Source organism: Athene noctua, chromosome 20, assembly GCF_965140245.1.
Source record: "Athene noctua chromosome 20, bAthNoc1.hap1.1, whole genome shotgun sequence".
NCBI lineage: Eukaryota > Metazoa > Chordata > Aves > Strigiformes > Strigidae > Athene > Athene noctua.
The window spans coordinates 5,016,026-5,033,573 of NC_134056.1; the positions used below are offsets into that span (position 1 = coordinate 5,016,026).

Sequence of the window (17,548 nt, forward strand, 5' to 3'; positions counted from 1 at the left end):
TCTGTTTGAAAGACTGCAATAAATGGACCAAAGAAAGTGAGATGACAGGAAAAGACCCCACTCCCAAACTAGTAAGATTCTGCTTTTCAGCTGGGAGAACTGCTATTAGTTTGGGTAATTGGTTTTTTTTTTTTCCAGAATGAAGATTCAGGTGGTATAGAGAGCTGATTCATGGAAGACAGCTAACATTGCACTGTTTGCAGCCTGTTAGAGTTGAACACACACAATCTGTGTTTGGTTTTTTTCCCCCTTCCTTTTTCTATTTTTTAAGTAGTAATATCTGAAGCTGTCCCCAATGGCAGTCTGCATGTGGGGGGTAAAATCTGGAATTCCCTAATTTCTCCTATTTTCTAATAAAAACTATTACTGTACAAATGTAGATTTATTTTTTTCCCCCCCCCCTTATTTTAAATTGGAATGGTTTTAAAGGGGTGCTTTTTGGTGTAGCCTGTGAAAGTTGGGGTCCCCTGGTGATTGTGATCACAGTCTCACTGAAAGCACTTGGGGGTTTTTTTGACATCAAATTAATATTCTCATCACTAAGTGTGAAGTACAGATTTGACAATAGAGCAGCTTCCTCTTTGTTAAAAACTTGCAAAGAGTTTCAGAGTTGAAAGGCTGAGTAAATCTTTATATCTGAGGAGGTAAGCTTAGTGTTATTTCTTGTTTTTAACAGCGCTGTACTGGCGAGCTGCAAGCTGTCTGAACATTGGAGAGAGACCCTTTGGGAGCTCCATTGGTTTTCAGCAAGTCTTTGCATGCAGTGTGTTTGTACTAGCTGAAGACAGCGCATGGCTCTCTAAATAATTTACAAGTTGATTAATAGACTCACATGGGTATAATTAGAAGAGGGAGAGACAGCAGCTACAGTAACGGGTACAGTGCTTGGGGGAACTAGAGACTTTATTTTTTTTTAAAGAAACTTTCTAGGGTGCTGGGCGTTTGAAGATAAGTTGGGAAGAGCTCAGTGCCTCTTCTCTTTTGAAGTGGAAATAGGACAGTTTGAATCCGTCGAGTTTAATTTTTCACAAGCTTTAGGGGCCCTGCAGTGCAACTCCCTTTTTATTATTGAAAAAAACTCTCCATTTTTCTTTCATTTTTCACACACATGCACACACACACACACATCCACACTGAGCCCAAACAGTAGCTAATAAACAAATTGATTTTCTACTTTATTTAAGTTAGTTTTATAACGATGCTATATGTTCACCTATATGTGCACCTCAATCACAAATATACTGTGTAAAGTTACGGAGATATTTATGAATACACCATACTTTAATTTATGCATTTTTAAGAAACCTTCACCTCTGTTTGACAATGCTTTTGAAGTAGCTCCGTTTTTCAAGTCAAACTTTTGACTTTTCCTCTGGGACTGCTACAAAGGTTTTTTTATGGAAAATAGGTAGCAGTCTTCTTTCCTATAGGAGAAAATTGGTGGTCAAGAGAACAAAATAAAATTTAATATTTTTTTTCTGGTTTAGGTGTCCATATCTTAATAAAAGATAGAAGGTTGTAGAATAGAAAGTTTTACATGAATGCATATAGGCAGTAAGTTGTCATCTTCTTTCCTGAATTTTACATTTTATGTGTGTTGGATCACTACAATATGATAAATTAGAGTCCCCTTTTCCTTTATTTGAAAATCTAGAATATAGTTTTCTTTATTCTACACAACATGCAACAATCAAAATTGACATCTCTGGCTAGCAGATATTTAGGGCTGGAGTAACACTTTGGAGACTTAGTCTACAAAGACATTTTTAAAGGCCACACCATTTAAGAGTAAAACAAAACCACAAAAACCCCCATGCCAAAAAGCCAACCCTGGAAGCCAGACCAGGCAAAATAAATGTGATTTTATTTAAGAGTCTAGTGTAGTTGTTTTCTGGAGCAATTGTGATAATCAGGCAGTTAGTGGATCTGGTTCTGCCTATATAAGTTTTCCCAGTCGCCTGGTTTTGCAGCAGTATTCACCATTATTATTGTTAGTGGAGTATCTATAGTCCAACATTAGGCATCATAGCTCACAGGGATAGGGCTGCTGGAGTGTGGGGGTTTGTGTGAGGGAGGGGGTAAAACAGGTTGTTAAAAGATAAAGCGTATCAGATGCCCACAGTTCCCTTTTTTGGTCAGTGGGCATCACTGTGCACCACCAGCGTGCCACAAACCCTCAGGGATTTGAGTGAAGTTGTGGCCATGCAGGCCCCCATGGTTGTCAGGGGCTTTTAAACAGCAAAGCACAAGAGAAATGATAAGCGTTAATCTCTTATTTATTTTGTTCTTTATTGCAGACGGTCATTCTTAAAAACTTAGAGAAGTGGTGGTTCCTTTCCTGCTATTCTTGCAGCACTAGCTCCTCAGCAAAAGGCTGAATTGAATTCTGTTTTTTTTTTCTGTTTGGAGTTTGGGATGGGGAGATCACGTGAGTTTTTGTAAGAAAACTGGAAGAAAAAGCATGTTGCATATTGGCAGCATCCCCTTTTATGGTCTTTGGAGTTGAACATCAAGTTCTGTCTTTGACTCTGTTTCACTGGGTGTCATACAGACAGAATCAGGCTCCTGTGTGAAACAGACTTTTTTAACAACGAGCAAAACATTTAATAGCTCTTATGTATCACTTTACATTTTTTTTTAATGTGGCTGGTAGGTGTCAGGAGGAGCGGGAAGGGGATGCACAGGACTGGGCAGCTGATCCCACTGTTGGGGATCCAGAGTACGTGCTGGCACCAGGCACCACTGGTGAGAGACAGCAAAGCCCTTCACGTCCTCTCTTCTCATCACACGGTGAAGCAGTGCTTGGGACAGAAAGCCAAGATGTTTTTCACCAAGATTATCAGACTAAATTATTCTTTTTTTTTTTTAATATTATCACTGTCAAAAAGGGTTTCGTAGGCCAAATTCTATCCTGTCACAAGCCCTGTATTCTTGAACTAGTTTAGAAATAAGAACTGAACTAGTTTAGAAATAAGGAGGAAATGGGGAACTTGGTTCATAATGGAAATGTGTTAGATGGGGTAGAGCTGCAGTCGCAGTCTTGTGTGTAGCTGTATTCTCTCTGCAGAATCTCAAGGAGTAAAAAGAGGTAGTGCAAATTTACTAGTTTTAGAAACTTTCAGGTTAGAAACATCCCTGTGAGGTAATTCAGAGTAGCTTTTGTCTTGCAGGTGGGTAAACTGAGGCAGAAAACCTAATTCAACTCTGCAATCAATGAGGGAGCGTGGATGGGAACCCAGGTGTGTGGAGCTTGACCTCGGTGTCAACCCACTAGATCATCCCGTGACCCACAGGGAGCCTGTGCCGTTAGGCAGATACACACAGACACTGCCAGCATCACAGAGGCTCTTTTTAGGGGGAAAAAAAGCTTTTTGTGTTTGTATGCTGGCTTTTCAATTTGGATTGAATTTCCATTGCTAAATCTGAAGATGCCACTGACAGGTAAAGCAGCGTAAGGGGGCTGGAATCTTTCCTAGTCACTACATGTGATCAGATGTAGATTCCCGAATCTCTGCCTTGGTAACTGTGAGCAAGCACGATGCGCTCCTTTAACACGTGCTTCTGGAAGTCTTGCTTTATCCCCTATCATTTGATCGAAGATCTGGGATCATACCCGCTTTAAAAATGTCATCACTTCCTCTTTAATACAGCTAACTCCTATTTTCCATTACCAAAAAAAAAAAAAAAAAAAAAAGTTTTAATATATTTGAAGAAACAAAAATATTTTAGAATGTAGAGTTGTACAGATGTGGGAAACGGAAGATATTGAATATTTTCTCATATTTCTTTTACTCTATTAAAATAATTATTTCGGTGATTAGGTGATTACAGGCGGCCATTCCGGTGCTGAATATGTAAAACGAGCGAGGGGAGAGCGTGTTTGTGTGCCGATTTTCCCCTCTGCCGACGTCCCAGCCGCGGTGCGACGGCCCTTGGCTAACGCCGTCTGCCCGCTGTCAGTTATTCTGCCGCCTTCGCCTCAAACCCGAGAAACTCGGAGACGCCGCCAGGTGACGGAGCTAGGGCTCCCCGTTCCCCGGGCTCTCCGTTCCCCTGAATCACCGACACTGCGCCCGCTGAGCGGCCCCTCCGCGGCCGCGGCTGCTGCTCGCCGGGCGGCTACCGGCCGCCGCCGCCCCGCGCTGCGCGCCGCGCCCGCCAGGTGGCGCTAGAGAACAACCAACGGCCGCGCCGGGGCCGGGGCTCGGGGCTCGGGGCTCGGGGCTCGGGGCTCGGCTCCCCGCCGTGAGCTCGCCCGGCCCCCAGCCCAGCCCGCGGCCGGGAGAAACCCCCCCCTTCGCCTGGCGGCGTCGGTCGGCGTGAAAATGGGCTTTTTCCTCCCGCCGCCGCCGCCCCCGTTTGCGTTGAAGACGCGCTCGGGGTTATCTTGTTATTCACAATAAGCACAACCGGCTGCGAGCTGGGAAATGGAAAAATTACCCGTTTTCACAAGTCTGGCGTGTTGGCGGGATTCAACTAAAATATCGATCGACCTACGGGATGGTAAATCGCTGTTAAATCATTGTCAAACACATTGAAAACGGAGTGATGCAATCTCTGAAGACCTTAATGTGGGCAAGGAAATAGAATCCTTCTCTGAAAGACCCGAATAAAATGACCCGTCGTTGTGAATAACCCAGAGTTTACAGAGCCATAAAATAAGCAAAACTCATTCTCCGCTAAATTTAGGATTTACAGGACAATCCAGGAAAGTAGCCTTTGGCGGTGGCTTATACTCAGGGCAAGATGTTAACTGTCAAGTAATGGGATCAAGCCTCAGGCATCTGAATTAGCTGTGAAAGTCTTCAAACCTAGCTAAAAAAAAAAAAAAAATCTCCAAGAGAAGGATAAAGAGTAAATGGACAACGTTGTCAAAAGGACCTTAAACTTTTTACAGCATAAAGCTGACAGAATTTACATCTACAAATGCATTTATGCTGTACTTAGAATCGAGGTTTTATAGGTTTGGAGGAGTGAGTCAATACCCTTCAAAAGTCTTTTTTAAAGGGAAAGATCTGGAGGAGGAATCAATTTAAATATGATAATTGTATAGCTTGGAGCACTGACAGCATTGAAGCTATTGGAGAATAGTGCCCTGTAATCTCTCAAGTCGTGTTTTTGCATTTCAGACTGTGCCTTTAATGTTCTGTTACTTTTGTCTTGAGCAGATGGTATGATTTTGTCAACTGATTGCCTGGTACGGTTTTCCATTAGTCCTGCAGATCTATGGGTTGGGTAAGAGCTAATAGGCCACACTCCTATGAGTTTCAAGAGGAAGTACTTTTCATGAGAAGTACCTTATACTTGTGAAAACCTTTGAAGCTCTGGGAAGTAAATTTATTTTTTAAATGGTGTGCTGGAAGGTGCTGATTGACAGCCCTGGCGATAGAAAATCTCTAGGTGTCCACGCAGCAGTTTCAGCATGAACAGCAGCACTTTAAGCCCGTTCCCTGTACCCTGCCTGATCATACCCTTGAATTGATTAGATCACTTCTTAGGTCCACAGCTGCTAATTCAGCTGTGTAGTCTAGACCATTAACGTGGTCGAGACAGGCTGGGAGGTAGAGGAGATGCGGTGTGTGGTACTGATGTTAGGCAAGAATGTATGCATGAACGAATTGCATTTCTATCTGGAGCTGGCTGTGGCCTCATCCTGCCGTGTGCACCATTTCTGGGGTTCACCATGCCCTGGGTCCACAGCTCTGTGCAGTGCTCTCAGCACAGGGTAGCACTGTAGCGCAGCAGCTCTGCCGCGTTACTTCTGAGGGGTGAATTTTACTCCTGCACCTTGATTTCTTGCCTTAATAGAGATGTGCTTCCACATTACCAAATCCGGATATCTCTTTGTAGCACATTGTAATTTTTACAAGAAACTTATCTTTGGACTTCTCTAATGATAAAGTAAAATCTCTCTAGAGTCTCATTCCGCCAACTTTCAGAGTTGGTAACTCACACAAGCTGGTGTTGAAAAAGAATTGATTATTCAAAGCTCTTGTGCTTCATAATCTACTTAAAACATGTAGATTGACTGTCTCATCAGAAAAGCTCTAAATTTTACTTTGCTATATAGCCCATTGGGTCATGTGCTTAAGGCCAGGAGACCTCTGGCTAGTAACTTACAGACTGTATGCCCCTCCAATTACAGGTTATTAATTTGCCTTACATTCAGGAGACAGTTCCACATGAGTGAAAAGGAATACCATATTGCCGAGTTCTTCATTACCTACTCTGTCTGTACCACAGCAAAATAAGAATAATACTGATTTCTTTCTTCCTTTTTTCTCCTTTTTTTTTTTTTTTCCCCCCTCTGGTCTGTGGAAGATGTTTTACAGTTTTAATGCAGCTGTTTTAAGTGTGACTGTTCCTGTTCAAGGGCAGCTGATGTACTTTGTAATGCCATTGAACAGCCAACAAGCTATGTTCCCCTATTGTGTTGAAGTGATAGGTATGTTTGCTAATCAAGAGGAGAGCAGAGCTTGCTGTCTGACTTGTTTATGTTTTATTTCTCACCATCAAGCTTTAGAGGGAGGCACAGAAAATATGTAAGCATCTATATTATTCAGTGATGTATATATGTACATGAGCGTACAAACAATCTGAAGTGTATTGCTGGTATCTTCTAGTCAGTCATCACTGAAATTAGCAAGGTGTCAGGGTTCCCACATATCCCCAATATGACTCAAAATACCCCAAACTTGGCATTAATTGTCACTGCATTTTTCTTTTTTTTTTTTTTTTTCCTCTTGTGAATGCTTCGGGTTTGTTCCAAAGTAGTGACCAAAGTGGAGGATTTCCATCATCAGAGTTCACCGAAGGCCTATGGGAAGTGATCAGACAGAGGAGATGCTGCTTGGTTCCCATACCAATTGCTTTTTAATTTTCTTGTAGGCTGTAGTGTTTCTCCTTCCCATATGCAGGATGGAAGCAGTTTGGCCGCTGGAACTGGAGAATCTTCTACAGTCTGCTGGAAGTTCAACAGCACAGTATATCCACTTACTTCTCCATGCTGTTCCTGGGGCTTTCAGCCTCTGCCCTGATTCCCTGTTCATCTCACAGGGATGTCAGCTCCAGCAGAATCCTACCTTAGTGCAGTTTTACTCAATTCCTTTGCAAAACTTTCTTTAAGCATTCTGAAAATGTTTCATAAAACCTATGTAATTTGGCATCTTCGTATATCCATGTTAATGATTCCAGTAGGAATCGTGACAAAATCAAGACAAAAAGTTTAGTGCTGCAGCCAGAAATTCAAGACTGCTAGGAAAATTCCACTGGTCTTTGTATGGAATATATTTCGGGGAAAGAGAAGCGGGGAATGTGGTTTAGTTTTCTTCCTACCAGGATGTCTTGGTTTTGTATTAGTTCTTGTAACCTGGAGAGTAGGGAGAACTGCCCTGCAAAAAGCACTGAAATTCTCCTGTTATCCCTCTATGCCCGCCTGCAGCTCAGGTCTTAGATGAGTATCATGTCTAATAACATTTCTGCCTGCTGCTGCACTATTGTATAGTTAATTCTATGAATCCTGTTTTTAACCGAATGCCTAGTTTTGCATTGTCATTTTGCTCTCTGTCAAGTGTCTGGTTTTATTCAATTCCTTTTTTCTTTTAGCAGATGGAGAATATTAAAAAAAGAGTTAAGGGGAGTAATAATGTGAAGTGGGTATACTCAATTAATACACCAATCTGTTTTCTAATTAATTCCCTGTGGTTTTCCTCCCTTTTTGCTGGTACACTGAATCCTGACTGCAATTCTTTAAACTTAGTAATTTGATTATTTAAAGGAGAAGCAATGAATTTCATGATAAAGGTGTCAGTCTTTAGGAAATGTTAAATTTCAGGAAGCAAATGGATTCTATTATTGTGGTTTAAAACCTGCTTGTACCCAGGGTATAAATGTGCACTGCTAATAATATACACTACTAAAATACAGGCACATTCCTGTCAGCTAGTCCTAAAGCGAATTGCATTGTTAGAAATCTGATGCATACGCTCTCCTACAAGCACTTGTTGTTGTATTTTTGTATGCAGATGCGATGGCAGGGTGAGTATCAAAACATCAACATTCCATGATGTGGATTTATGTAGCATTTTTTATCGCTTGTTTCCAGTAGAGGCAACAGTGTATTAGACATACTGTACAAATAAAGAGAAGGGACTCTCGTTGCTTCTTGAAAATTGTTTTGGCTGCTTCTTTGGGAAGTAGCTTGAGGTGATTTTACTGACCTTTCTCTGCGGTTATTTGACACTAAACCCAACACGTTGCAAGAGTCCTCAGAAAATTTATAGTCACTCTTGTTGAACCTAATCATTTATTTCTTCTGTGAAAAAAAAAAAAAATATTTACAAGATACACATGTATCTTCTATACATATTGAAATATTTTACTTTATGAAGGCTGTAGTGAAAATATGCAGGATACCTCCTTGCCACTGTGTCCCATTAAATAGAGTTTTAAAAGCTGCATAGTAATCATAATCCCAGTCAGCATCTTGCTGATGTTCTCTCTTGCCCTAAAGAGAAATAATAATAGAGGAAAGAGAACTTTTATCTCTAAAATTAGGGAGTCATCAATGCAGTAATTACAGTAGTTGAAATACATTTCGGAAATTTATTTTCAGTTATAAAAGCTTCCAGCCTTTGGGCAAATTGAAGAAATACTGTATCTAGCCTGCTGTGGTGGAACCATTATCATCTGCTAAGTTAAATATGGAGCACTACAGAAATTCCTTTCCTGTTTTAGGATTTCTTTTACACAACTTGGGTCATTATTTTTGCATTTTGATAAGATTGTGTCACACACTCCATTGTGACATCAGCCCAGTATGGCTGTGGAAAAAAGTATTTTGCAAGATTATGTAGGCATCAGTTTTTACCAAATACTTTGCTTTAGTCCTGCAGTTCCTTATGAGTTTGGGGGTTCCATGAGAACACGGTAAATAAGCAAAAGTCAACATTAGCTCCTCTCCTCAAAGTCTGTCAATCATAAACGGGAATAACATTTTGTGGTTTTAGTTCCTGTAGCAGTCTAACCAGAACAAGTAGCGTGTATCCTCCTTAATTCCAGACTCAGCATACAAAATAAATGTCATCTTTTTAATCTTTTGCAGTCCCAGACAACCTTGTTATGAAGATCCTGGCACCACGCCTAAACGCACTAGACTGCATGACCAATGGTTGGGTGCTTTATGGCTTCCCAAGAGACGTAAAGCAGGGAAAAGAGCTGCAAAAATCCTATATTAATCCAAACAGGTAAGATAGAAATTCAGCAATCAAGATGTTACATATATGAAAAATTTGTTTGTGGAAAGATACAGGTCTTTATTGACATTGTATAGGCTGTTGCATCTTATTTATTTATTGCTTCCTTAGCTAGAAAAGGGTCTTTCTCCTGGAGAGTAGGAAATAGAGCACTGGCCTTACAAATCCTCCAGATGGCCAAACTGTGGGAGAGAGAAGAGGTTTGTTCTTCTGGTTATTTGTTTGAGTTGTCTCTAAAGGCAAGCCATAAGAAATGGATTAAAGTTTGGATTATATCAGAAGGTGTATTTTATTTGCAGCAGGAGGGGGGATCTACATCTTCTTTCTTTAGTGTTGGCATAATATCATGGAAATATATTAGTATTGTGAGGAGCTCATTATGAGACTTTTGGGTTTTGTGAAATAATTAAAAACAACATGAGAATTATATTTTATTTGAGCTATAATGAAGTGTTCAGAAATGTAATATAAGAGAAATGAGCATCAAAAGAGAACTGTTATGACTGCCAGGCAAATAAAATGGAGTTACTCTACAGCTGGTCCAAAGTTGGTGAGGATTTGAAATGCTGGTGTGCTCATCAGAGCTGAGGGGCTTCTCCATTCCCCTCCAGGGATTCCTGGCTCAGCCCATACTGCTGGCTGACACAGTGGCCATTCCAAGAGCATATAATGTTGTAAGTTTGTAGTCTTTATGCTTCCAGGAAGCTTGCTGTTATCTAAAAACTGGTAGTGGGAAAGGTATATTGCCCACATAAGTGTTTTAAGTTGGCAAAGTTATTCTTCCTGTGTCTTCTGTGTGGCTGCCTTCAATCCCCTCCCCACTCCTGTACAGGGGGTAGTGAAAAGATGTAAAAGGGCAGTATTAAGGAGGGCAGAGGAAAGAGGAGAATGAAAAGGAAGAGAGCTAGCAGTCATGCCATGTTTAAAAATGAAGGTATGTGAAAACAGCAGTAGCTGTATTAAAAGTAAGGCAAAATACATCTTAAACAGCAATCCATTTCATCAAAAAAGGGAGAAGGAATCTTGAAACTTATGCTAAATTCAGCTAAATAACATTTCCCATGACTTATTCTTCATGTGCATATAGAAGGTAGATCCTCAGTCCCTAAACGTGTATCCGAGTGCCTGAGATCAGTGTGAATACTCAACTGTGTGCTCCTTTACAGGATTGAGACCTCATCAAGTGAGGAAGAACAACTCATTATAAAATTGTGTGTGTGGAAATTTGGCACTGATCCATTTGCTCAGCTTCCATTTTCTTTAAAGACCTCTGCACATTCGTATCTGAGTTAAGAATTTGGCCCCTACTCTTTTATACAGGGGTTGAAGTAAGGGACAAAAGCAGACATCATGCTACCTGATTGATTTTGGAGCTGGTATTTTCCATGAAACTGAAGTAGTAGGTATATAAGGGAGAGAGGGTGATTATAAACAAAAGGACATATTGCAGCATAGGATAGCAGGGCAGTAATTCAGTTTCAGGTGTGATGCTAGTTATAAAACACTATCTGCAGAGGTGGTGTTTCTGACATCAGGAGAAAAACCTGATAGAATTATGGCCTTGAAATCAATCTGGGAATAGGATGCAGAAATCTATAAATCAGACACAGAACAATCTACAAAGTCTCATTTTTAGGAGGGCTCTGTTGATGAAATTAGATTAAAATAAATTTACATATATATCAAGTTTATTATTAAAATCTAGTCACATCAGTAAACAAAATTATTTGTGAAAGAGTATGTTACTCTGTGTTTTGAACTCAAAGTAGACCTCTTTGGCTGATCAGAACACAGAGTTATTGTCTGCTTGTCAAGTCACAAATCTATTCCTTAGAGCTAATAAATGGTTAGTGTTCAAATACTATGTTTTATCTGACTCCCACCTCATAAAGCTAGTACACATAATACTAAATTATACAGCATTGAGCAGGATCAGTCTCCTGACTCCTCCATCTTACAGAAAGCAAAACAAACCTAGTAATTGATGGTAGAAAAGAAGGAAAATAAAGTTATTTGAAAACAAACAAAATGGGCTATAAAGTTTGTTAAAATGTAATAATAAAAAAACCTCATACAGCATCAGCCACTGCATCCAAAGAACTGCCCTGGAACAAAAAAGAAAATAATTCATTTTCCACTGAAAAAGTAAGGTACAGGGTTTTCTTTAAATTACAATTTGCAGTAGAGTGAAGGCTTACAGACTGGTACAGGAAGCCCTGCCTGTATCAGACAAAACCTGTCTACCAAAGCACTGCTCTTTCCGTACTCGGAGAAGACATGTATTGCTTTCTGTGTTCCTCCCTGTGAAGCAGTTTCTGCTTAAGTGGACAGGATCCTAATCGTATTGAACTGTGGCAGCCTTTAGGGCAAATAAGAAGCTGAATCTATTAGTGGTCTCTCAGCTATCTAGTAAAAGAACACCATTAACCACTTAGTGCCTACGGTAAGTGGGAATCCAAATACAATTACAGGTTGGTGTCTGAGGCTCAGAACTACTAACGCAAAGGACTGAATTCAGTTCCTCATCCTAATGAGTGTAAAGAAGTATTTTAGCTTTTTTTTTTTTTTATTGTTAATGCTTGAGCAACAATAAGAAATATAGTATAGCCATGGATAGTTCTAATATACCGAAAACTCTATTTAATATCTGCTGAAATATTTCTTTTCCTCTTCTGCTCTAACTCAAACTTACAGTTAAAATAAAATTCAGCAGCAACAGTGTCATCTGTTATATATCTCTTGTCATTAGCTTCAGCTGGTTCATGACCAGCTGTCTGCTGGTTCCAGGCCAGCTTAAGGCAATCAGCAGTTTAAGGATTCCCTGAGCCAGAGGGTCATCTGGACAACTGTCTAATAGCCCATTTTCTGTGACTTTATAGTCTCTTTTTCAACACTGTACTTTTCATCTCCACCAAATCGTGTGGAAAGGAGTTTCACTTTTTCACTGGGTGTCATATGACAATACCTCACGGTGTTTTTTCCAGGTTCCTCTCTTGTGTTGAGAAATGGTTATACACATTCCCTGTTCATGTCTTCTAATGCTCCTGATTTTATAAGTCTCTTGTAGATGCCTGTTCAGTCACCTCTTTCCCAGGCAAAGAACATCAGTCTGTTTATCCTTTCATTTCCTAGAAGTCATTTCATTCTTCTGATCATCCTGTCTCCTGTTCTTTACCTCCTCTAGTTACTCTAGCTGTTTGTTTGCTGAGATGGAACAACCAGAACTGCATTCAGTTTTGAGGGTAGCACTGTGTACTGGATGTATATATATTGCCATAAACATTTTTTTAGTTTTTATCTTAACTCCGTTGCTGATATTCTATTAGATGTTACTGGGATAGATTTTGGAAGAATGTCTTGTGTGTGTGGACTATGGTAACTATACAGTGGCTCTTTCACTGAAAAATCACAAAGTGTCACAGATCTCAACTGAGTGTGTACAAAGGAGCCTAAAGACCCTGTAACTCAAGATCTCTGTAGTTAAAATTGTAGCCAGGTTTGTGTTTGAGTTCTCCTGAAGCCGATAAAGCAAGCCCTTCCATCTGTGCCAATGGGCTCTGCTAAGAGTGTCCTGGGGTTCCCAGTTCCTCCGTTCCATCATTTCCTTCATTTTTTTCCATCTGATGTGAATCCAGGGTCAATTGTTACACATTTCCTTATTGATTAATTACACAATTCAGTATTGATGAATTATATTACAGTAATATCTACAAATGATACAAGTGCAGAGAGCTGGGCAGAGGAGGGATGAAGTTGAGGACTGACCTAATAATGCGTGTATAATATGTTTCAAATATCCATTTTTCCAATATTAAAGTTTTTTCTTTCCCAGTAGAAAAAATTAAAAGCACCAGATTCTCCAGTGCAAGTTTTCCAGCAGTGGTCTTCAAAACGATATGGCTGTATCCCTGATTATGTCATCTTTTTACATAATATATTTAAAGCTTCTTTTTCATCACACTACTAATACAGGTTCATATTCAAACAGTTTAGGATAATGAAGTTCCTAATTTCTAAGGTAGAATCTGTGAATAAGTTGAAAAGGGAAAAATCGGAATGGAAAAAAATTTTTTTTTTTTTTTTTTTACTGTTTGGTCTTTACATGGGGCTTTCATATTTCTGCAGCTGATCCCAGTGTGGATTAGGGACAATAAACAGCCTATTAATGGAGGCCTGAACTGGGAAATGGAGTTTGAATCAGCAGCAAAATTCAATGGCTGCCGAAGGTTAATAACTCCATTACTATCAGCTCTATTTTTCAGCCATTTGAAGAGCTAGGTGTTAGCCTTATCTTACTCCTCATTAATTGAGCTAATAGAACCCCAATGACCCTACCATGCTGCCATTATCTGAGAGTTTACCAGACATGGACTAGAATACTTATCACTGAATATGAATTCCTCAGATTCATTTTTATATCAGAAATATTGTTGTTAAAGACTGGCTGTCTTCAGGTTTCTTTTTTGTCTTTTCATTTCCTTGCTGCCTTCTGTAACAGCTACATATTTGGAAATTAAATGTAAATGACTTAATTAAAATCCTATCAAGGAACAAGCTAAGTCCCAAAATAGTTGCATCAAGGAAACATAATAGTGATTGAATTATTCTGACATGGAAAAATCTTACAGGGCATTTTTCAAATTTTGGCCTAATTTAAATGATGGATATTGTATATTTATAATAGATGTGGTTTTAATTGATGGCATACAAAAATCTGATGAGTAACAAAGAAGAAATGTTATAATTATATCTCCTTATTTTCTGCTCGTTTCCAGGGAAAAAAACAAAAACAAAACAAAACCAGAAAAATGATGTGGTAATCAAGGTACTAAATCAGTACAGTAAAATTTGTCTGCACCAGGGAGAGAGAGAAGCAGTAGGAAAATCCTACATATGTAGGATTTGGCTTAATTTATAAATAGAGCAGTAAAAAATAATAGGCAATTCTCTCTTTCAATCATTCTCATTTTTTGTCTCTTCTGATTAGAAAGCAGCTTGCTCTTACCAGAGCCATTATATGGTTGCTGGTTTACTAACTGTTGTCTTCACTGATGCTAATTGGTTTCCTTTTTATTCTCACTTTGCACATTAGTGCTCCCATCTCAGCTTGGTCTCTTCCTCCTCCCTCATGTGTTCCAACGGATTGACTGGTTTGGTAAAAACTAAGGGGCAAGTGGGAGGTAAAGGGGCAGGATCTTCTTGAGGTCAGTGGTATGTGTATGAAATAGAAATGTATTTTGGAAAATGTGTTTTAGGTGATGAAATCTTATTTGTCTTCCCCACTCCAGTGGAGGTACTCCCCTTCTTAGCTGTGCTGACTCTACATCAAGTACATGCGTAGCCACGCTCCGAGGGAGCAGAACACCTTGGCCAAGTCATAAAAATGATAAGGTTTTTTTCCCTGACCAAAATCCCTTACAGATTGTGTTTATTGGGAAAAATTAACAAATCTTCCTCTCACCTGGACTGGTGAATGACTCGTCTGCTTCACTGACTGAGTGGGATCAGTTTAATCCACAGTTGCTACCCCTGTAGCCTTTTCCACGCTATAATGATTCAGTCATTGTGTTATCTCTTTATGCAAGTGTTTTGAGATTTACCCTGTTCATTGACAAGATTTTAATTAAGTCCTTTGCCTTTGTTTTTTCATCTGCCTCTGTTGCAAGAGGCATCTCTGCATGCTCCATAGGCAAAATATATGAGGGAAACTCCCATTATCTTATGTGTAACAGCCGTGCATGTACAGCCGTGCAGGTATACGTTGCTCTACCATGAAGGCTCTGTTAAACAGTCACACCCACAGGCTACTTAGTAGTGACAACTAATTCTCTACGTGTCGTGCAGAAATCTGCACGCAGAGTCTTTTGTCCTACACAAAACTGATGGAAGCAGCTCCTTACACAGATTTCTGATGTTTAGCTGTAGATGGGGAGTCCTGATTCTCCATTCTCCCTCTCTTCCTTAGTAGGTGGTGCTCCCTCTTCCTTCATAACACCAATCTGAACAGAAAATATTGCTATTAAATAAGCCAATAGATAGGAAATTGGATGATGACAATAAAAAGATGATGTCACTTCTGCTTCATGTTCTGCCTGACCTATATTGGTACCATAAGAGCCTTTCTATCCTGGGGAAAGGCATTAATATGCATCTTGAGCCAACAATAGCAAAACATCAACTGCACTTTTAAAATCCTTCTATGGGCTTTCTGTAGGATGCTGTATTTGCTGTCACAAGCGTATTCTGCTCCAATAAGAATAGGAGGTATATTTGGCTTCAGTTGTGGGAGGCAGGTATTATTTTTAGAAGTTACCTCATACAAGCTCCTTTTGATGGCTGGAGAGTTTGGTGAAACCCTGAATACAGCAATTAAGGAGATCTCTGATCTCAGCAAGCTTCCTCAGTCTCCAGGAAGAGAAAGAAGAAAAGCTTCTATTTCTAAGTCAGAATTTCTATTTTTATTTGCTAAGGGGCCAAAACCACATGGACAATCCTTTCAGTCTTTTTGCTGCTGAAATGAGGGATATTTTTCTGTAGTAGCTGTCTCTCACAAATGAGGAGACATTAGGAAACCTGAAGACTTTCTATCCTGATTGCCCTTATGTTGAAACCATTTTTTCTCACAAGATGCCACTGGTATCAAGGTTGACTTTCTGAACTCAATATCTAACTGGAGAGAGGGAAAACTCTGGAAAGGCAGTAGAGTCCAGGCTACTTTTCGTATCTTTGGCAATGGTAGCAAGTTTTAGACAAGTCAAACCAAACCAGCAGGATCTTTGCTTTCTCTACATGGGAACAGATACAGTCAAACTGTGAAAACTCTGGGTGTAATATTAATGCTTTCAGTGCTTCTTCGTGAAGTGTCATGAAGTATCCATGCTTTCAAGCAGAGGTCCTGGCTCCTCCTTTGGCTGCCAAAATTAGACACCTGTGTAGCAGCAGCGATTTGAACAAGGTGACTTTGAGTAGGTGGCATTGGGTTGTATTTGAATCTTGAAGAGTCAAAGAACTTTGAGTGATGTCAAATTCAGGAAGCTTTCTGTTTGGATACCTGACTCTGCAGTTTGGAAGGAGCTGGCTAAATCAGGCAATATTTCAGAAAGAGTTAAGATCCAAGAAGGCCTGATTTGGTCAGCGACACGAGTCCTGTCACTGACATGCTCTCAGTCACTTCAGGGCAAAGGACTGGCTTGTGTCCCTACAGACAACTATTTACTATGAGGTATAATTATTTGAGATTGTCTCTAGTTCCTAGAAGAAACTGAGGATTTTTACTGAACCTAGTAGCCAAGTTCTCCCATGTTTGCATTTAAACCTTTCCCGTATTACTGAGGAAGCTGAGATGAGAGGTGTCCTGTGGTCAGCATTTGGAGCTTGCACATTTCCATCTTGTCAGGGCAAAATACGTCCTGAGAGGAAATCTGAGAGTTGTCTAAGAGAAGAACCAGGCTTTTAAAATCCTCATTCGCAATGACAATTTCATGGTGCTAATCTCTGCAAATCAACAAAGGTTGTTTAAAGCATTCACCTAAGACACAATTTCTGTTTAAGGAACGAAATGAAACAGTTATGGAAATGTGTTACCATGTAAGCAGTAGTCAAGTCATCTAACACGTGCTTTGCCCCTCTGCGCTGTCTTTGCTTAGGTTTTTATTCACACATTCTGGTCACCAAAGAGCATCCCTGAAAGCTCACTGAACTCACAGACCTGGGTTCCCTCAGGTCTCCCAGTTTGCTCTCCATTCATCTTGCTCTCCATGACTCTCTGCGTTGGGATCCAGCAGTATTCAAGGTGCTGTTTGAGTGCTGCAGCACTGAACCCAAGGGGCCATCCTACAGCTCTTCTCTGAGGCTGTTTGGTATAGAGTCACTTTTAACTAAAAATTTTGCTAACATGTAAAAGATGTAGCTGCACACAGTCATGCACCATCAGTTCATTTTGTGGAATGTAACACTGATTGATCTCAGCAGGGTAAAATATGATGCGCTTTGTCAATTCTGAATATTTCTTCATGGACTAAAGCAGTAATTTTCAAAACTTTACCTTAATTTCCTCAGTAGTTTGCACACAAATAAGAACCATAGACATTCTAGTATGATTTTGTAGGATTTAGGAGCTTTTTGGAAGGAACATACTGGTTTCAAGATCTGACTGGAACCAGAAAACCTTTTGAAAAATACCTGAGGGATGAAAACTTTAAATATGACGGTGTGGCAGCATTTTAATTTACATTGGGTATGAGAACACATACAGATAAAACCGATGAGTTTTGCTTGTGTGAGAACTGTGGATG

At 39.9% G+C, this 17,548-nt stretch overlaps 1 protein-coding gene across 1 annotated transcript in view; it reads left to right on the forward strand.

The window, feature by feature from the left end:
• The window catches only part of AK8 (adenylate kinase 8), a 72,001-nt gene that overhangs the window by 34,491 nt on the left and 19,962 nt on the right, over positions 1-17,548 (forward strand). The window contains exon 11 of the mRNA XM_074924114.1: positions 9,104-9,245. Coding sequence (XP_074780215.1) covers positions 9,104-9,245 — 142 coding nt within the window. The remainder of the gene's footprint in view (positions 1-9,103; positions 9,246-17,548) is intronic.